Raw genomic sequence first — 21626 nt, 5'->3', positions numbered from 1 at the left:
GTTAACAACAACATGGGGATTAACACTTACTTTGTTTCAGTGGCTCATCAATGGGAACGTCTAGAAACAGCTTATGAAAATGTGCATTTGCCTTCAGCTAAAAAACAAAAAAGCCCCACAACAAAAACACACATGCTTTATTAGACAGTCTGACAAACAAGTGACCTGCTCCACTTCCTGTCCTCCACACACCTTCCCACTCTGCCCACTTGAGGATTTCACATGAAATCCTCATTTTTTTCTATGTGGCTATTAACTCTATATTGTGCTTTACCCAGACTCTAATACACTGATGAAAAATGAAACTGTGTCCTTATACAATCATGAACTGTAGTGCTGCTAAACAAAAGCCCTGTCATGGTAGTTACCTGTTTATTTTTACTCTATGTAAACAAACAAGTAGAGTCTCTGCCTTACCTGATTTGAGGCACGTTTTTTCCTTTCAATCTTGGAGTCACTCTTGATTGTCAGGACTGGACTATCTGTGCTGCTCTTGGCCCTGAAGATTTAAAGCATTTGACGTAAGCCCAGCTTCAGTTTATTGGTCTTGGTAAGTTACCAACAGGATGTGCTTTTCCATGGAACATATTAATCCTTTAGGTAAATCATTTAATTCATCAAGAATTTTACAGAGATACAGAGGAGTATATATTTTCTTAAACTGTGTCAGTCTGCTGGCTATGACAGTCTGATGAAGGTCCCCTTTTAATTTAGAAGAGGTATTCTAAATAACTGACTAGCTGGCAAGGCAATAGAAAAAGTTCAAAACATTTTTACATCTTAATGAATTATAACATTGCTTAGCTTCACCTTCGTTTCTGGGCAACGTTTGAAATACTAATACTAAACAAGCATATTCCTTACTAATGGAAGATAAAATGATACAAAACTCAGCAGCTGAGATGAAAGGCAGTGTACAGAAAGCTATGAAGTTGTAACACAAGCAGTGAGCTCATTTGAAAAGTACAACAAAGAAGAAGAGGTGCACAAGTCAGAGGATGGCTATGAACTCTGTAATGTAGTGTAGTGTAATGTAATGAAATCATCAAGACAACAGCAACCTTACAGAAAATGAAATGGAATTCTGAGTGCCAGGTGTATAGGTAGCTGTACTTGTACAGCTCTAGCCATTTATACTGGAAAACCAAACAAAACCTCAAACAACTCTAAAAAAGCCAAGTACAGATTAAATTCTCTATGGATGGCTGGTAAAATCAGTTTTGCTTATTTTACACAGGCAGAATTAATGGCATGGATTGCTCAGAAAAACAGAGAAGTGGGATAACTGTTTCATAAATAAGAAAGAGGATAACACTCTCTCTGAGAGTTATGTGGCACAGAATAAATGTATATTAACATAGTATAAAAATCAGGTAGCTCTTTTTCAGAGGCTCTCAGATGCAAACTGAATAGCAGAAAAAAACCCCATATCACAGGACTCATATGGAATGACCTGAAAAACACATTTTGCTAGAGATACAGTAGTCAAATAAAGGTGCTATGAAAATTTCCATTACAGCACCTTATCAGTGAATGGAAGAGAAACCTTGAGTGTTATGGAGACACAGCTGGAAAGAGATTGTGTAGAAATCTGACTTAGACACTGACTTAGCAGAGAAACTGGCTGCACACCTCAGGAGGTCCCTCATATCAGAAAACTCTAAAATATGTGAATATATGTATTAGTGAGCTCATGTAAAGTACAGGTTGAACTAAAACAAATAGTAAGCCTGACAAAAATCTTATGTTTAGTCTTCACCCAAAGCAGTAAATTACAGCATATGAGAGGTAAGACTGCAACTACTGGGGAAGAAAAAAAGTGGTAACGTATTCCTTCAAATACCTTTTCCTCAAAGATATTTCATGAAATTAAGTGATTTTTTTAAAATATTTGCCTTGTGACCAAAACAACAGTGTCAGGCTGTCCACTGACTTTTGCACTGGCTGTTCAGTTGACAAAGTGAAAGGGATGCAAAGGTTCAAGCATGGGATTTTCGCTTCTTTTATAAGCACTTAAAATGCATTCCAGTTCTCCAGCAAAAGAAGAATGAATGTCTTTGTGGGGACATTACAAGAATCTGATGCAATATATGACACAGAGTCCAAATTTAAAACTTACGTCATAGTTTTACCATGGACAATCAATATTCCAGCATGAAACTGTTCTGGAAAGAGGCCAGGACTAAAATTGCAGCTCAGTTTGACTGCCTGTCAAATTGATTATGAAAGGAATGTAACTAGCAGTGGCACCAAACAGTGAAATACACTTTTTCCTAGAACAGTGGAACTAAGTCAGCCCAGAGTCTAAATTCTATTGTGACTACTTGTAGTAGGTAACAGAGCAACCAAGGAAGGTACCTGGATTCCAATACACTTGCATAGCGTGCAAGCTAACCCTCTATTAGGATATCTGAAAAATACAGCTACTCAGTCTAGCTTTTGAAGTGGGTTGCAGCCATTCTAACTACCTTACTAGAGGAAAACTGACCATATTTCTGACATTACCTGGCAACATCAACTTTTTTCCGGTCATCAAAATACTCCATTTCACTGGTAGAGGTCTGCAGCGACACAGTGGGTGATTTTCCAGCCCTTCTTTTCTCATCAGTTCCATTTTCTCCATCTGAACTGCATGGGGGAAAACAAACAAATAAATAACCAAATAAATAGAAGTGTGTATTACAGGATTCACTGTAATGTTGGATGCCACTGCAACATGCTGACAATAGATATTGTCAGCATATGTATGTATATATATATATATATATATATGCATATATTAAAGAACAAAATTGTAATATATATTTCTGCTGAGATTCTGAAAAAAACTTTGTCTACTGACTTGACAGTACTATACATCTGAGCTTCAGTACTGGAATTTCTGCAATGAAGAGCGGAAAATTGAAATACTGCCATGGACATTTCAGCACTCATAAAATTTGTAGCTCTAGCTTCCGTTCTGAAGAGAATGTCTCGTTTAGGAAAAATGCATTCCATGTTCAGTACTCAGACTCAGATGACTAATGGAAATTAATTTGATTGGCAAGCCAGGAGAAAAACATCTTGCATGACAGCACTTGGTGCTTAGCAGATTATTTGTGGCTCAATATTGCAAGAGGAAGATAGGACCTATTTTGCCTCTCACTTCCCTCTTCTGTGAGAGTCCTCATGCAGAATTCTCACAATAAAGGTTTCTCTCCAAGTACAAAAAGCATTGGTTTTATTTTAGAAAAGCAGTGCTGCCACCAAAGTGCATTGTCTTTTCACAGCACATGCCACTGCTTCAGAAAGTTATGGACTCAGAGTCTGAAGACTAAGCAATACGCCATTAAAGCGTCCCCTGGCTTTCCTTTCCATAATTTTCCAACAAAATGAGAACTCAGAAAACTTAGAGAAAAAGAGCTTTTATTAATAATAGGGTGTGAAGAATGAAAATGACATGACAAATACATACACACACTTGCCTGCAGAAACATGAAGTCCCAGAAAAACTCTTGCATTAAAGAGGAAAGCCAAACCATGTCACCCACTAATTCAATTCCTGGCCTGAACGACCTCATTTACAGAAGCTTTCCATTATACTGTTCAATTTGTGCAATTTTATAGCAATACCACAGTCTTCATGTGACACTGTCCTTACTATGAATAGGTTTTTTTCTTACTAAGACAAAAGTTTTGCTAACAGAGGTTCTCAAACGAATCAAATCTTCTTTTAGGAAGGGCACAAAAAGATCTTTTGCTTTTATTACACTCTGATGAGTAAGATCAGGAGATATGCCTCACAACACCTTAATTGAGGTCTAATGAGGTGTTATCCTACCTCACAGCTAAACTAGAGCTTATGTCACAGGACAAATGCCAGGATTCTCAAGGCATCTTATACTTACATAGAGCAGCTATTTCCATATCTAAGCCTTCCTCAGCACCCTCAGCACTCTCCACCACAAGGGCACAGAATTCCTACTCCCTAAGTCACACTTTACTGGTGCTGTAATCCTTTCAATTATACACAAAGCCAATAAAGGAAAAACCCTATTATTTCCCCATAACTTCATTCTTGCATGAGCTCTGCCTTGACCACACATCATCAGTTTTTATTTTCAGCTGACGGAAATGACAATTAAATAGGCAATTCATGAGATTCAAGTGGAACGCCGTCTGCCTGAAAAAAACAAACAAGCAGCTTTATGCTGTTTGAGATTTTAAGCAGACAGACAAACAGACAACCAACTCAAGGTGCTCCCTGCAAACATAGGGAAGTTTGTATTCCAAAAGTCTGCAAATCCTGAAAACGCCTTATTCACATTCTTGGTATATTTCTATTACCCAAATCGTTGGGCTCCATGAGTGGCCAGAGAATACCAGAAATGAGTGGGATAAGGAACAGGGCGAGACAAAATTGCCAGGTTCAGAGAAAGCAGCTTAGCATGGAAGCTCCCAAATGAACACGACTATGTAACACAGCGTTGTTTTTAAGACTACTTACTTTAGCCTGAAGCCTTACTGGTGTCTATCACTGCCTTGGTCAGCCTGCTATTCTCACATGGCAATACTACCAGCTGATCAAGGAGGCCTCTATAGTACAAATATCTTTTTTTAAAAAAAACTACAACACAGGTTCTACCACACACACCTGTCAGTATGGTTATATGCTTTGCTGCTGCTTTTTTTACTTAGAATTCCTACTCCCTTTCCCTCACCCATTCTTTCTGTCTTCCCTACTAGCTTCTACTACTTCCAACTTCTAGTGTCTGAACCCATTCCATCTAGCTGGTTTCAGATGGCAGAGAGCTCAGGCACCCCAATACGCTAATCCTGCTGACAACTGTGTGTGGGAGCACGGAGATAACTTGTGTCAGCCTGCTCACCTCTCCAGGATGCCTCATGCAGCTGAGAACAGCAGCACAGCAGTGAGGAAATTCACCCATAAAACACATGACACTGACTGAAGCAATCGGGTGTATTCCTACCAGCTGATACAGTTTCACCATGTCTATCCTTCACCCCCCCCACCCCCCGCCCCATCATCATGCCTTTTGCACATAGTGAAAAACTATTTTTTTCTGCACAAAATGAAAAAGAAAAATTTGTCCTTATATTTCTGATAGCTCCACATAGCAACTAATTTACCAGTAGGTGTTTTATAAGTATCAGAAGAATATTCCCACAATCCTCACAATTTCATGAGTGAGTTAGTTCTCTTAAATGCTTTGGAAAAAGAGCACACAAGTCAGAACAACAACAACAACAAATTAGATTAAGAGCACTTAAAAAATGAGTGATTCTCACTACAACTGTTGCAAATGCACATAGAAGAACTAGATTTGCAAATGTCAGGGCAAAGCAAAAGAATTTTGTGAAATTGGGACCATTAAATGAAAAAAGAAAACAAACTCATATTTGGTACTATCACCAAGCCTGTTAAACTAGTACTTATTAGAAAAGAAGTTGTCTCTAGTTTTCAAATAAAGAACAGTTGTCATAGGGTGTATTTTCAAAGCCAAGTCCTGCACTTACAGTGTGATCATACATTGTATCTAAGCTAGTTAAAATGAACATTAGTTGTGTTTAAGGGAAAGTGCTATGAAATACATAAACCAAAGCAGTGGACTAAGTTCCATTCTAATGTAGTTCAGAAACACATTATTCATCAATAAATTTTAAAAGTCACAGAAACTTCACCTCTTCTGATCTGAGTAGTTTCTGGGAAAACAAAGCTTTGTGGAAGATGTGTTCAAACTCCTTGAATTGCATAAAATTCTCTGAACTTCAAACTTTCTTGTTTGACATTAACCTTCATCAGGACTTGAAAAATTCAAACTCCCTGTGAAAGTTATACTGTACATTAATGTACATTAATGGGAATTCTTCAAGAGAAAAAAAATACATTAATCTAAAATAGTAACTGTTCCTCTGTTCCTTTCAAATACAGCTTGAGTAAGAAGTACTGAATAAAACCAATGTGAGAGAGAAGTGCTAATAGGCCACAGTTTGGAAAGTGAACCTCAAGGAACAACTGCTGTCTTTGACAATCCCAGTACTGAACCAGACACAAACACTTCTCAGGCATACACAAGAGAGACCAAAATTCCAGAACTATGTGGTGATTACTATCTTCATTTCCCTGTAGCCATACAACTCCTTCTACAGGACACCCTCAGGAATGATAACTGATAACTGCTCTAAAAGTTCAGAAGCCACAGTAAGTTGTGACAAACCAGCCCCCCAGTACACAAATTGCAGATTAGTTATGTAGGAGGAAAAAAGACCTGTTGAATAATCAGAGATGTTAGGTACATCTTCAATTGTTTGCACAACTGGAGTCAAGGCATATTTCCCAAGGGCTTAATGTGACTCAGCATTGGTGCAATGTTCCTTCTGTGAATGGAACATATATATTAGATCATCATGTTACCTTAGAAGCCCTGTTGGTCCAGTTTCACTTATGTTCTTCAAAAAGTATTAATTTTGCAATAGCAGTTAGACTGCTGTATTAGTGCAAATGATCAACCAAAGTAGTTGGGAAATAATTTCTCCCCAAATGTCCACAACAACCATGCTTGCTACACCCCATGAGAAAAATATCCACAACAAATACAATGACATTCTGCAGTATCTTTTGGTTGTGTTGGATTTATCGGGTAGCTCTTGGCACACTGACAGGATTTGACAAAGGAATCAAAGTAGTGTGAACAGTACTATTGCTAAGAGATAGTGATATTTAAGCTATTCTTACTACCTTACATGAGTCTATGCATGTAAAGAACTGGGTTACTTTTAAAGAAACTTAAAGTCAAAGGGAAAGACCCAAAACATTTAAGGATCCCAAATAAAGATGACAGATTTTGGCAGGTTTTTAAAGGCAGAGAAGATGGAGCAGGATGAAGAGATTTATCCAGGCATTATCCAAAAGACATATCAGCAACATGCTTCAAGCAGAGATGACTACAAGAGGGTAAGATGGAATGTACCAATGCTTGGAAGGACATTGCTCAGCATGCTGAGGGTCACAGGTCTCCTCCTAAACACTGACTTTCCTTGAGCTATCATGTGCTAGAGAAGCAGTCGTCTCAAACTACCTTTTGCTAGGATTAAATCTTAAATTTTTCTTTCAGAAGACATGCCCCATCATTCTACTACTTTTCGATGTCACACCAGTCTGAACAAACCATTTTTGCATGTGTAATCAGATTCTGAAGTGTGTTATCAGATGAGCTTGAATTCATACTGTACACAGTTCAATTACTTCACACCTGGACTGAAGAAAATACCTTTCCACTGTAAGCCCTCCTGCTGCTAATCTTCTTCATAGAAGATTAGAATGGTCTCCACACTGGAAAAACTAGCAATAGCGCTCAAATTGAGGATTTAGGTGTTGTCTATACAGTCTGGTCATGCAGAAGCAAAATGCTTCCCGTAGCTCTATAGCCATGCTCTAGTGTTATGTGGCACTCAGCACTGTTTATGTGAGATAACACATCTCCCAGAAACAATTTCTTAAAATTGCTATCTAATCTACTTTGAAGACCACATACCATTTTCACCATGCAAATGGCTAGCCAACCATGGACTATCATTAAGACTCCCAAACTATAAAAACAGACAGAAAACCAGCTCCAGCTACTCTAATCACAAAGGGGCAGAAAGCTACTTAACACATGCTATAATAGATGTTAGATTGACATAATGTGTCCATTTGGTATTTGTATATATCCATATACTTACACAGCTTGTACTTAAGACTGAAATCTGAAAGAAATAAAGCAGATGATTCTGAAGTGCAGGACTTTGTATGTCTTTTGTATAGTTAATCTACAGCCAGCGGATGTATTTATACCAAATACAGAGAGTAGCAAAGCATTAATGATAGTTCAGAGATGTGAAACTCTGCATGACAGAGAAGGTCAGTTTGTAAATATGAATGGGTATGAACCAGACTGAGATTTAACTTCCTCAGGTTGTTCAAGGAGCAGGCTAATTCTCCTCTCACGAGATCAGAGTCAAACATGGCATAATAGAGGCAGAGTTACACAGCTGCACATTAACTGTGTAAAACATGAATATGGATGGGCGCACTTGCACATACACCACGTGCTTCTCTAGGCACTTCTAGTTTGAAGTACAGCTGGAATCTTGATGTCAGATAGCACCAAAAGAGAAATGAAACAAATTGTTTAGGACTTCCTCAAAATCTGAAACTAATTTTATATTTTCAGCTAATTGATTGCAGAAATGCTTACTGTGTTCCATTCCACATCTATCTCTTGGAACGCAATTACTCCCCTGTGAATAATTTCATATGTTTGTGTTGCAATGTCCTTATTAAAAATGCAAATGAAATTTTGGAGTTAATACTGAACAGAAACCCCTGCAACTCTGTTAAGGACAGAGAAAGTCAGGTTTTTCTCCTCAACTGAATAGACATTTCACATAATAACTAGATCAAGTTTCACACTGCCTTACCACTTGGACATCAGCAAGATCACTGTGACACCGCAGACGTCATTAGCAAGTATGTAAATTCTCTGCTCTAAATACCATCTATTATTAACTGTCTGTATTCCCTGTCTAATCAAAACCAGACTGCTATCAAGTTCCATAGAAAAAAAAAAGCCACAGAAGAATTCCCTGTGCTCTGAAACAAGAGACACTATAACAAGATATTTTACTAAGTTAACACTAGAACAGGAACACAAGCCATTTAGCTCTCTTGTCTTCTCAAGAGTTTCCATTTCATGTATCCACTTCAAAAAGCAAAAGCCCTCTCATATGTATCTTCACTCAACTCCAAAGATTCCCACCATGCAGCTTCCATGATCAACAACTATTTATCTGAACATAAGCATAGTCAAATCTAGCACACAACAGAAATCTCTGACAGACACACTTCTGGGGGAGAAAAAAGAAAAATAAGCAAAATACACTCATTCAGCTCTGTTTTGGAAAGAAGAATGTGCTCTTCTCATTCTCCAACCTGCATGCACAATTTAGGAGAAAATACTTTCATATCTCCTAATTCTAGCCTACCTAATCTAACCCAAAGCAAGACAAAATACAATCACAATTCATACTGAAAGGGAAGCATACAGTCTTAATTCATGTTTTTATTTTTAGCTTACAGAGGTGACAAGAGAAAGGAAAAATAAAAAATCCTTTATTTTTAACTTGTTCAGGGTGCAAAAAAGAGAGAAAAGGCACTTTTCTAGTGCTAGGTCTAGCAATTATTCAATACCAAATTTAATCACAAAGATAAAAACTGCATCTATATACAATTAGTATGTTCAATACCACCCTACAGACCTCTATCAATCAGAGCTGTTCCTTAACTCAGGCAGAAACAACATGTATCTATCTGAAAAAAGCATCTTTACAAATAAGGCCTGATCACCATAGAATAAGTATAATTCAAGCCTCATTGCCTGAAGCTTCACCTCTGGTTTCTGGAAGAACAGTTCCAGAGAAACATACCTCAACACACTACAAGACTTGGATGCTGGTTTATCAGCATTAATTGTGCTACTGAAAAAAAACTAAGTAGTTACATCAGACAAATATGCAAAAAATAAAACAGAATACAAAAGCCCAAAACCACAAAAAAGACCCCAAAACCAAAATGCAAATAAAAAAATATATTAGATCCCTGCAATTATATTAACAAGCGTTACTAAGAATGCAGTTAGAGATGAAAGCAGAGGTCTGGAAACAATCTTATCAAGACTTTTTCCATTCTCTGCTGTTATAAAGTGAAGCTGCCGCAAAACCCTTGACCAGTAGGGTTCAGTTCTATGGTACATTTAGAAATAAAACCTCACTATGCTGTGCAAAAGGTGTTTTAATCAATGTACATAAGAAAAAATAATTTTGAGTCTTCTGACAAGTTATATACAAATATACAGAGAGGAGGAGGCTTGGATTTTCTCATAAAGCTGTGTCTTTGAAAACTGGCATTGATAAAAGATAACCCAAATCATTGTTAAGATTTCCCTGTTTAAAGTGTATTAGATTCTGCCCCTACCTATCTTATTTACATTTTTTGTGAGGCTCCCCAGCAAGAATAGCGGGCAACAAAGCCAAATGAAAAACAATGAGATGAAAATTAACTTCTCATTGTGTCTATCTACTGTGCTTTTTGATGCTTTCCTTGTTTAATACACAACACTAATCAAGGAGACAAAGTTTGATGTTTCGAGGAATACCCCAGTACATTTTTGATGTTTCATCACACATTTCACCAAGGACAGAAGTGAACCATTCACCAAGGATCTGACAATGCTGAATTTCCCATTAGCTTTTCAACCTATGACTACTCTTACAGAGCCACTCATGTGTTCATGGAAAAGACCAGAACAATGTGGACAATTGAATACAAAACCTATTATTTCACACCAGGAAATACTAGCTCCCAACCATGGGTCTAACCAACACCAGTCACAACAGCACCTTTGACTGTGACACTGAATATAAGGAACCATTTTCCTTCCAGAGTCTTGGAAAAAGGTAGTCTTATTAGAATCAGATATAACACATGGTAGCCAGACACCTGCTAAGGACAACTGGATTTTCTATTTTCACCATTTTTTTTTTCTAGTTTTCTATGTTACCATGACACTGAATGCTCTCAAAGCCTGCTTCTTCAATCTGAGCCTTTCCACTGGCCACAAGCTGCCCTCCACAGCAAAACACACTCTCCTGTGCTGGCACATTTACATGTATGTTAAAATTTCTCAAAACTAAATAGGAACATAAACAATTCTGTTATCTACTGCACTTTTGTAATATAAACTTTGTTCTTGTTGAGAAAAAGGCTGAACAAATCTAAACAGCTCTTCTTCTAGTATAGCACAGATGGCAGCTACAAAAGTATACCAAGAGTCTTTCGCCCAGGTGGTCTATCTTTCACAAACAGACTGAAACTACAGCCAGAGGGCTAAACTGAGGCACATGTAGGACTTGCCAGGGTATGGCTGATTTTATGGGGGATGTACAGAACTGTTGTTTCATAGTCAGATAACTGGGTTTCCCTCTTCTATTCACGGAGGGCAAAGGCTTCAGTCTGCCTCTATGTTCCCTGTCCTGCTGAAATTATCAGCCACCGATCTGCAGACTACGGCTCTACGTATTATTTCCTGCCACGCTTTCTGGAGCTTATTAACCTCCCTAACCTTAGTGCACTGTTTTTCCAAGGACTGAGGCAAAGACAGACAGTGCCAGGTAGAAGTTTAGTTAAAGTAACACAAATCAGAAAAGATTCATTGGAAAGGCTATATGGGGACTTGGCAACAGCTACGTACAGAGCATAAAGATCATTAGTCTCAGCAGTGGTCTCATTAGATAAGCACATAATTTCTAACCACATGACTGCAACGTTTATGGAGACGGAAGTAAAAAAACAATACTGTGATGGGATGTTTATGCATCACCTGTCAAATAACAACAACAAATCCTGTTGCCCAAAGCTGTAGTTATCATGCTGCCTAACAAGCATTTCTCACAGATTGCATATAACTAGTAAATACCTTAGCCACATGAGGCACCTGGGTGGAAAGAAATAACTCTTCAGATCCATACCATGCATTTACACATGGAACTGCTTTTATAACTTAAGCATGCACATAAAGTGAACAAAGTAGGAATGGCAGGGAGAAAAAAGGGAAAAAACAGAAGTGATCATCATGAACAAATCAAGTTTCAAACCTAGACTGGAAAACTCTTGTCACACCAGAAATTTAAATATTTTAAATGCCTCTCCTTCTTTAGAGATCATGAGTTATAGCTACTTCTATAAAAGTAAGGAAGAACTACTATGGAAGAATTAAAAAAATATGATATTTAGTAAGTGTTAATATCTTCATCCTCTGAAAGTACATAATTATATCTTTTTCCCTTTGCAAAAAAAAAAAAAAAAAAAAAAAACCAAAAAACCACAGCACAAGTCTGGCTGATGGAAAGGAGTCAACTTAGATCAAAACTGAAATAAAACTTTATGTCAGTAATAAATAACTTCCCTTTTTTTCCTCTGCATTTTGTGTTTTCCTCAAGTAAAAGACGTAAAAAAAAATTAGTGAATTTTGATTAAGCACAAGTAAGCCAATTAATTTTGCTTTAATTTATCAACTGATAAACAGTGATTAAGAAACATCTGTTATGGTAGAATAATATGCCAGATAAATAAACCATAAAAATCACATACTCCCTGCACAGAAGTGTCCAATTTGCTTGCAAGCATTTTCCACTGCTTGCAGCAGCATATTTTCCCCAGTACCTTCAATGCATTTTTGCTGAAAAAAAAAATAAAAATAAAACCTTCCACTTATTTCAGACTCTTAAGTTCGAGTCTCTTAATTTCTGTGGTAATTGGACATTACCTGATTCTGTAAACCATAAGGGGACAGAATGTGCCACCTAATATTAGCAGAATTTTGCCATACTGTAAGCCATCACATCACACTTGTACAGCAAGATTGAATCATACCAGGACAAATATTACCAGTGGTACCAGAAAGTGCTACATGGACTTTGTCAGAAGCGAGCATGGGTAGAAGGAGAGGGATGCTGACAAGGCATATGTTGCTATTACTCTGCCATTTCTCCTTAATGTACCACACTTTTTTAATGCTCAAACAAACATCTGTTCCACCAGCTGCCCCTGAAGCAGGGCTGACAGCTTCTACGGGAGGTCCAATGCCACCACAAATAAAACACAGCCCACTTCCCAGTCAAAAAAAAGAAAAAATTTAAAAAATCCTCTAAATACAGTGAAAGGGTTAGCTCCTTTTTGGTCCAAGGCCACATCAGGATGTAATGGTTAGGGAACTCCATTTGGAAGGTTTTTTCTGTCCACAAATTTTTTATTTGCTTGGAAGGAGCTCAACATAATGACAAACTTTTGGCACATCACTATTTTGGGTCTGCATAATAACTGTGCCCATCTTCCACACAGTGTTATCTCTGGGGTTATGACTCACAGAGATCTACTGGAAACAAATTTGCAAATATATAAGTATTGCTAAACATGCCAGAGTAGCCCATTTTCTGAATCAGTATGAAAATACTTAACTCTTCTGAATCCCTGTTGGATAAATACAAACTTCTGAGTTTCTAATCTTGGAACACTTAAGAAAAACTAATCAAAAAAAAAAAAAAAAAACCCCTGAAAAAAACCCCAACCCAAAACAACTCAAAATACCTTTACAGCTTCAATCCTTCAGATACACCTATCCCCCAGGGAGCCCTTATGGTAGCAGCAGCAGCATGTTAAGCTATGAAGTTCACCTCTAAACTGAACAACATTTTAAGCATACCTCCAGAAAGTACAGATTACTCTCTACAGATAAATCTCTTTACATAGATGAATCTCTCTCCCCTGTGAGCTCTAAAAAACACTAAAGATTCCATAAACCTCTATAACCCGGCTAACATTTTTTTTTTCAAATAGAGATCATCATGAGCTCTGTTAGTTGCGTGTTGTTCCCTGAAAGTACATGAGGGGAATGAAACTCCACCAAATCCACATACACTTATGTACAACATCTTCTAAAACTAAATCTTCAACAATTCAGCTTGTAGCAATATCATTTCTAGCTGAATCAAAGCTTCTCTTCTTGAGTTGAACAACCTCCCCTTGTAACATCACATCAGTCAAATCAAAGAAACTTGGCTTGTGAGGTTAACTCTCAATCAAATGAACACGAGAGTTTCTCACACAAATTTCTAAGTAAAATGGGGCTGGAAAATAAATTCCAACTTTGTTTATGAAGAGCAAATGTTTCAACAGTTTCCTAGTTTAAGACAAAGCTTTTCCAATTTGGTTTTTTTTTTTCCCCCCTCTCCCAGTCTTTTCACTCTCCTGCTGTCAGGCTACTGTTGCTGAACACTGCATCTTACAGTGTAACAGACTGCCTAGCTCTTCCCTGCATGACACCTACTGAACAGCAAAAAATTATAGCTAAAAACCTAGAGAATCAGAGGGAGTAAGACTTTCCTGTTTATCACACTGGCTAGGAATGACCTCGCTTCTAACTGTTAACTGATGAAGGACTGAAAGACTAAACACCTGGGGGCAAAACAGATGGTCAGTTACCTGTGCATGTGCAATGCCTCCAAGATCAAGCTCTTCATATACTATCTTGGACTCCTAGTTCTGTTTTCAAGAGAAAAATCAGATACAGATCTTGCATACCTGAAGAACTTCATTAGGTTCACTGGCATAATTCTGCATAGGGATCAGGATCCAAGGCTTGAAGTCAGAAGATTCTAGAGAAGGTCTGGGAATTATGTTTCATTTGTAGTGTGAAGTCACTGATGTGATTACACCATACAGGATAAAGGACACTTAGAAGACACTTTGACTCCCTGTGCTCTCTAACAAGCAAGTTATTTCTGGCAACAGATTTCACTGTGATACACATACTTTGGGAATACATCTGCTTAGAGATCACATATATAACAGCTGCGGGAAAAAACCCTGAAACCAACACAGACCTTCTCAGAATTTGTTTAAAGAGAAAGAGCTAGCTGCTGATAACTTGTCCGCCTTTTTCCTGGAAGATGTTTAAGATAAAATATTTGTGAAGAGAAATTTTTTGGGAAGAGGAATCATCCCAGATTAGGAGGAATTTTAAATTTCTTTTAAGGAGAACGCCCCACCTGTTTTAGTTTCTTGTTTTACATATGCTTAAGTTCTCAAACACTGTCCTTGGGACTGCCAAGACCCATGTGAATTGGCAGCCTGGCCTGGAAACAGCTGCTTGAGTCCAGCAACATTTTCATGTGATGGTCATTGCCATGGTGCACAAGCAACTAAACAACTTGAGATCTCTGCAGGAATCAAGAGACCAAAGCAGGAGATGAACCTGTAACTCTTGATGTTCCCAGTGATCGTCAAAGGCTGGGAAGGTCAGGAGCCTCAGGGGAGTCCTCCCACCCTTCTGAGCACTCTGACTCCCCTACCTTCCATCAGGTAGTCCGAGCAGACAGCCTTTACCAGCCGGCAGAGCCTCCTCCTCCTCCTCATGAAGAATATTTTCGACCTCTTCACCTGCTCAATTTTTACGGTACTTCTCAAAAAGTAGAAAAAAGCAGAAGTGCGACTGTGAGTATGGCCACGCTGGGCGAGGAGCCCAGCGAGGAACCATGCCAGGACGGGCAAGTGACCACCACCCTTCTTCCCAAGAAGGGACATCCTCCGTTTTCTGGGACATCAGTATGAACTCCCATTTTAACGTCTCTTGCCTGTATCAGACTTTGTGAACTTTCGACAAAGTTCTGAGTTTTCCTGGCACCCAAAGTAAAGCATCACAGCTTCTCACAGAAGCCCGAGAACTTTAACATAAGTGATAAAGCACAACTACTGAATTTGCGTGCCACGGCTCAGAAAGATTTTCAGGCTGTTCGGTGAAATCACTAGAAGCAGTATTTATACGCCTTACTCCTAAAACCGTAACTTTGGAGTTCAACGCCGAAGTCGAGCGCGGGTCTTGGCTGAGCGGGGGTGTTCGCGCCCAATTTAAGCCTGGAGGCGGAGCCCCCTTGGTGACTTCCCCGGGAGCTTCCAGGCCGACGCCCCCACACGCGGCCCCACCGCTCGGGGGGCTCCCCCGCCGCCCCCGCCCTCAGCTCCCCGCGGCCCCGGCGCTGCCCCGCGGGCGGCCCGAGCACAGCACCGCGCGGGGCCCCTCTCCCGCCGCGGGCACTACTCACAGCCGCGGAGCGCCCCTGCTCTCCCGCCGGCCGGCGGCCCGCGCTGCCCTCGGCTCCTCCGCATCGCACCGCGGCTCGGTCATGAGCACCATAGGCACGGGCAGCAGGACTCACGCCGCCGCTGCAAGGCACTCCGCCGCCGGCGGGCCGGGTCGGGCCGCCCGCTCCGCCTCCTCCGCCCCGCCCCGGGGCGGTCCCGTCGCAGCTCGGGGCTGGCAGGAGCCGCAGCCGCCACAAACCGGTTGAGCTCGCTCGGCCGGGCCCGGCGCCGCCCGCGAGCTCCGCGGCCTCTCGCTCCCCGTGAGGCCGATCCCTTACGAGCTTTAAATTATTCAGTCGGGACGCTGTCGTGTGAGACGCCGGCTCCCGCCGGCTCCAACAAAAGCCATCCTTAATGTTTTATACGGGGGTACAGGAGATAGGCGGTTTGACACAAACGCGGTCCCGGGGGGGAAGGTGGCGGTGGCTGGGGCCCTGTTTCCTTCCCCAGTGACTCGTGGAAGCAGGCAGTAGTCCAAAACTGAGGCTGGCATCTGGACTGCTGTACTGCTGTAAACTTCTGGAGTGATTAGCTGGTGTTTCCAAATGCGGCTTTAGATCTTGAGTGGACAAGTAGGTGTTTATGCTTCCTTTCTCAACACCAGGACCCCACGCTGCTTTTTTTGCACAGAAAAATCACAAAAGCACAGAATAGGTCATGTTAGAAAGGACTAGTGGGTCCAACATTCTGGCTCAGGCAGGACTGTCCAAAAGTATATGTCTCAGGATTGTGTCCAGACAGTTCTTGAATATCTCCAGCAAGGGAGACTCCACAACCTCTTTGGGCAGCCTGTTCCAGTGTGTGGTCACCTGCACAGTAAAAAATTCTTACCTTATGTTCAGGTGGAACTTCCTGTGCATTAATTTCTGCCCATTGCCTCTCCTAATTGCTGGGCACCATTGAAAAGAGCCTGGCTCTGTCCCCTTGGCACTCTGTCAGATACCTGACACTGATAAGGTCCTCACCCAGTCTTCCATTCTTGAGGCTGGAGGTACCTATAGCTCCCTCAGCCTTTCCTCAGAACAGAGATGCTCCAGACTCTTGACCAACTTAGTAACTCCCTGCTGGACATCTCCAGGAACTCCTACTCTTGTACTGAGGAGCCCAGAGCTGGACAGAGCACTCCAGGTGATGCCTCACCAGGGCCAAACAGAGGGGCAGAATCACATCCTCCAACCTGCTGACAATGCTCTTCCAAATACAGCTGAGGATTCCATCAGCATTCTTGGCTGCAAGGACACACTGCTGGCTCATGGAAAGCTTGTTGTCCACCAGGACTCCCAGCTCCTTCTCCACAGAGCTGCTTTCCGACATGTTTGGCCTCCAGCCTGTGCTTCTGCACAGGATTATTTTTCTCCAGGTGCAGGACCCTGCCTTTGCCTTTGCTGAATTTCAGAAGGTTCCTCTCTGCCCATCTCTCCAGGTGTTGAGGCCCTTCTGAAGGGCTGCAGAGCCCTCTGGGGTATGGGCCACTCCTCCCAGCTTTGTGTTGTCAGTGAAATTGCTGAGCAGGCCTCTGCCCCTTCACCCAAGTCATTGATGGGTAAGTTAAACAAGACTAGGCCCACTATTGAACCTTGGGAGACACCACTGGGGACAGACCTCCAACTAGAGCCTGTGCCACTGATTATGATCTCTGGGGTCTGCTGTTTAGCCAGTTCTTAATCCACCTGCCTGTCCTCCCATTCAGTCCACTCTTCCTGAGTTTGCCTACGAGAGCATTGTTGGAGACAGTGTCAAAAGCCTCACTGAAGTTGTGGTAGACAAGATCTCCCCTCACCCATCCAGGTATTTGTTTTATTGTGGAAGGCAATCAGGTTGGTCAAGCATGATTTGCCTTTGGCGAATCCGTGCTGACTACTCCTGATCACCTTCTTGTGCTCCCTGTGGATAGAGGGGGCCTCCAGAATGAGGTGCTGCACCACCTTTCCAGGGACTGAGGTGAGGCTGGCTGGCTGATAGTCCCTGCATCCTCCTTCTTGCCCTGTTTGAAGACTGGGGTGACATTTGCTTTCTTCAGTCCTCAGGCACCAAGGCTGCCCTCCATGACATTTCAAAGATGATCATAAGGAGCATAGCTATGATGTCCATCAGCTGTCTCAGCACTTTTGGGTGTTTTCTATTAGGACCCATGGACTTGTGTATGTAGAATTTGCTAAGGTATTCTCTAACCCAATCCTCCTTGACCAAGGAAAAGTCTTGCTTCTGACATTCCTTTACCCTGGTCTGGGTCAGAGGATCCTGAGGGCTGGGCATGCCAGTGAAGACCAGAGCAAAGGTGGCGTTCAGTAACTGTCTTCTCTGCTTCTTCTTAGTTTTCCTTTTGTTACTGACGTATTTAAAGACATTCTTTGTTTTTTTGACATCCTTGTTCAGATTTGATTCCAGATGGGCCTTGCCCTTGTCTCATTTCTAATAATTCTGACAAAATGACGTAATACCGTGCAAGAAACAGAAAGCTGGCTTACCCCTGGCCTTCCTTGGGCCTGAACTGTGGGGCAAGTTGAGTGCCCTCGTTTAAGATTTAAGGCAGCATTGGCACAAGTCATCTTGCATGGCAGTCACAAACTGTCAATGTACAAATGAAAAATGTCTTTACTATATTTTTACTGGTTAATACACAGTTAGGTTTCAGTTTGGTGAACTAATGTTTTCATAAAGCTAAGATGGACACTGTGGTTGTAAGTACACAATCAAAGGAGAGAAAATCCTGGGATGAGGGTTCAAAGTAACATGCCTAGACAAAGGTCTATTTTAATATTTTAATAAGATTAATAACAGAATAACTTTATAACAGCAGACTATTCACATGAGCTGAAGGGATGTTCAGTATTCACATGAGCTAAAATGTACAGTAGAGTAGCTTTTTTTAGTGAGTATCTATGTAGGAGATAGACACTAATGTACATTTCAGATTGAAAAGTATGAATGAAAATTAATTGCCTTTGAATATTTGGTCTTTAGGACGTACAAGAAATAAGCTTTAGGTATTGTTGCAGTACTTTCAGGAAATCAGTAATAAGGAGGTGTTAATGGTGAAATGGCTCAAGACTGCCATAGATGCTTGGGCATATAGATCCTGCAAAAAATGCGAGATTACTGTATGATTTTTGCTGGACCATGTTGGTTTAATTGGCTTCAGTATAGGAAAAGTTAAACTACGTGCTAAGATGCATAGAAAGGAAAATATTTAGAATGGCTGTATTTCTGGCAGACACCATTAACTAATGTTCATTTAGTATTTAACATAAAAGTCAAGGCACATATGGAAATGAGATTTAATTTACAAGAGAGATTATTCAGCCTGTTAGTCCTGTTAGGCCCTGTACCTGTGATTGCTGCTATTCTTCCCTGTGGAAGGGAAGAATGTTGCTATTCTTCCCTGTTCCCTTACATCAGACACAACCTGTGGCAATATAACAGCATCTCTTTTATCCAACCATAACATAATAGGAGTCATTTCAGCTGCCTGGACTATGAATAGAGCTGGAACTGAGAGGGCTGGGGAAGGCATCATTCAGGCCCTTTTCTTGGTGCAGCAACCTGTGTGAGGCTTTAGGTACCCTCAGGATTGGTCTTGTGTAAATGTGCACTAACAAGGCATGCACAGGACGATTGGAATCAGTAGGAAAGGTGACTGCCCCTCATCTTGTTTTTGGAGGCTTTTTATTCCATTAAAAACGATTTGCTAATTTAGTCCTAATTTTGAGGCAGACTTGTGGTTGAATAATTCCTGTGTCAATATATGCAGTTCAGCAGAAGTGCTGGTTTTAATACGTGAGAATCTGACTTTTAGATATTTGAATAAACAAAATTTGCTTTCTTTTGACTGCTTAGATTTTCAGTCTGTCAGGTTTAACCACCTGTTCAGGGGATAAATGCTACCACTGACTGTTTTGTTCATTCGTTGCCAGAAGTTCCTGTCTTTACCTCAGTGGTGCAAGAACTAGAAAGGAATTGCTTGGTCCTGGAGCTCAGTCCATCTCGTAGTTTCATGTGGCTCCATTCTTAAGGTGTGCAGAGCTACATGATTTAAATAAATCTGTCTAGTCATTTAGTGCAGAAGAGACTTACATTCAAATAAACTGATGCCTAAAGCCTTGGCACTTAAAAATGTCTCCCTGCTTAGTAATTTCTTCCATATCACAATATCTTAACTCTTATCAGAGACTTGGTTCTAGCAGATTGCCAATACACGCATTCTTAGTCCACTATGCTCTTATCTGATAATGACTGTGGAAGTAATAAGCAATGAACCAGGACTATAGCTTGTGGGGTTTTTGGAGGATCTGAAAATGAAACGGTGGCCAAGGTCTGTCAGACTGTACATGGTACAGCAACTCCAGAGAGAGAGGGGACACTCCTGAGCAGTAAAAGCTCTGAATACCAGGATTCTCAATAATATTCAGGGAGGAGTGCCTTCTATAAAAAAAGCAAATGTCCAACTGCTCATGTGATTGAGATGTACGTGAATGCCATACCATACGCTTTTATTGTTATCAAGTCTTACATAAAAAGAAAATAAAAGTACAAAGGACTTTTACTATACTGTGATAATTGCTTATATATACAGATACAGTAAAGCAAGTATTTGAAGATCAAGCCGTCTCCAGCAGAGATTCATTGTCAGAAAATCTGAGCTGTCTTTTTCCCTAACTGCTTAAGGACATATTGGGGAGAGAAAGTAGTGCACCATAAAGTTACGGATTACTTTTCAATGCCTGCAGTACTATTGATAAAAATGTATTACTGTATAGGCAAAAGTTCATGTATTCCTTGAAGAGTACATTAAATCTTAAAGGGGATTCAGGGTTTCCAGTAATTAGAACCTTCACCATTATGTATAACACAGCAAAGGATAAAAAATTCGAGATGGAACAGTACAAAAAACTTCCATTGCAAAATGAAAAGATTTAAGATACAGATGAAATCAGAGAAAAGTAGAATGGAGAGATTCACTGAGTTATTGAGTCCCAAGTTAAGGCCTGCTATTCCTGTGTCACTCCTGGTAAGACTTCTAAGTTTTTCTTAAAACATCATCAGTGTGTCCAGGCCACCAGTTCCAGTGTTTGCTGTCAGCTAGGGGATGTCCTCAATCATTGGCAACATGGTTTTGAATCCTTTTCGCTGAAATCTGAAGCTATTACTTCTTAGTTTATTCAATATGAAGAGCAGTGTAAACCTGTCTCTTGTTTCTTCTCATTTTCATCTTATCTTTAGTCTCAGATAAAACATATAAATATATACATATACACATATATATATATATATATATATATATATATATATGTAATTTTTTCCTATGAACTGCCTCTGGTAGGTTCAGGTATTTTCTGAAGCATGATCCTACCTGAACACCAGTAGTCTTATGAAGGCTGTATAGAGAGGTGTTGATGATACTCCTAACTCAAGCAGGAATGTTCAAAAACAGTGTTCAAGTTACTTAGCATACCTGAAGTGTGCTCAAAATGGATGGAGGCAAGGTCCAAAATAGTTTGTGAAAGATAACTAGGGTGAGAACACAGTGAATGGTGCAATTTTGTAAGGACTGAAAAGCAGTTTTGGCCTGTTGAGTCTTGTTCCTTGCCTGGATTAAGAATTTAGTAATTTATTTGTTTTTAAAAGTTTGAAATTACTTTATAGATAGCCATATCAGCTAATATTTTTCTTCCAAGCTGTTTACTGGACTTATCTGACTGTCAATTCCTGTTTTTTGTTTAAGGTAGCCTGTATTACTGTATTAGTTGAACTCCCCTTTGGACGGGGCAGTGCTGGGGCGGATGAAGTAAGCTGTGCTGGAAGCTAGTTGGAGCGCTTACCACAAATGGTGAAGTGTGCTGGGGCTGTACCTTGTGGCTCCATGCTGAAACTGTTGGGTGTGCTGTAA

At 40.4% G+C, this 21626-nt stretch overlaps 1 protein-coding gene and 1 long non-coding RNA gene across 23 annotated transcripts in view; one reads left to right on the top strand and one right to left on the bottom strand.

Moving 5' to 3' along the window:
• The window catches only part of GRAMD2B (GRAM domain containing 2B), a 57900-nt gene that overhangs the window by 31472 nt on the left and 4802 nt on the right, over nucleotides 1–21626 (bottom strand). For 6 of the 13 annotated variants that reach the window (XR_015281068.1, XM_086869352.1, XM_023944274.2 and 3 more), the window contains exons 2-4: nucleotides 2506–2628; nucleotides 418–499; nucleotides 31–97 (exon numbers count right to left, since the gene is read on the bottom strand). Coding sequence is in view for 9 of the 13 variants with exons in the window: in XM_086869352.1 (XP_086725478.1) it covers nucleotides 31–97; nucleotides 418–499; nucleotides 2506–2628 (272 nt within the window). In the remaining 4 variants the exon portion in view is untranslated. Of the gene's footprint in view, nucleotides 1–30; nucleotides 98–417; nucleotides 500–2505; nucleotides 2629–14949; nucleotides 15630–15699; nucleotides 15930–21626 lie in introns of those variants that run through there. The other 7 variants (XR_015281070.1, XR_015281071.1, XR_015281069.1 and 4 more) reach the window with 5 other exon arrangements.
• Nucleotides 15664–21626, top strand: part of LOC111941205 (uncharacterized) — a 54192-nt gene continuing 48229 nt past the window's right edge. For 5 of the 10 annotated variants that reach the window (XR_002869899.2, XR_015281079.1, XR_015281080.1 and 2 more), the window contains exon 1: nucleotides 16259–16311. This is a non-coding gene — a long non-coding RNA (uncharacterized LOC111941205). Of the gene's footprint in view, nucleotides 17283–21626 lie in introns of all 10 variants that reach the window. The other 5 variants (XR_015281074.1, XR_015281073.1, XR_015281072.1 and 2 more) reach the window with 3 other exon arrangements.

The sequence above is a fragment of the Cyanistes caeruleus genome, chromosome Z, assembly GCF_971803275.1.
Source record: "Cyanistes caeruleus chromosome Z, bCyaCae1.hap1.1, whole genome shotgun sequence".
In the NCBI taxonomy this organism is placed as follows: Eukaryota; Metazoa; Chordata; class Aves; order Passeriformes; family Paridae; genus Cyanistes; species Cyanistes caeruleus.
Note: the sequence above shows the minus strand (reverse complement) of the source record. Positions and strands in the feature narration are given on the sequence as shown.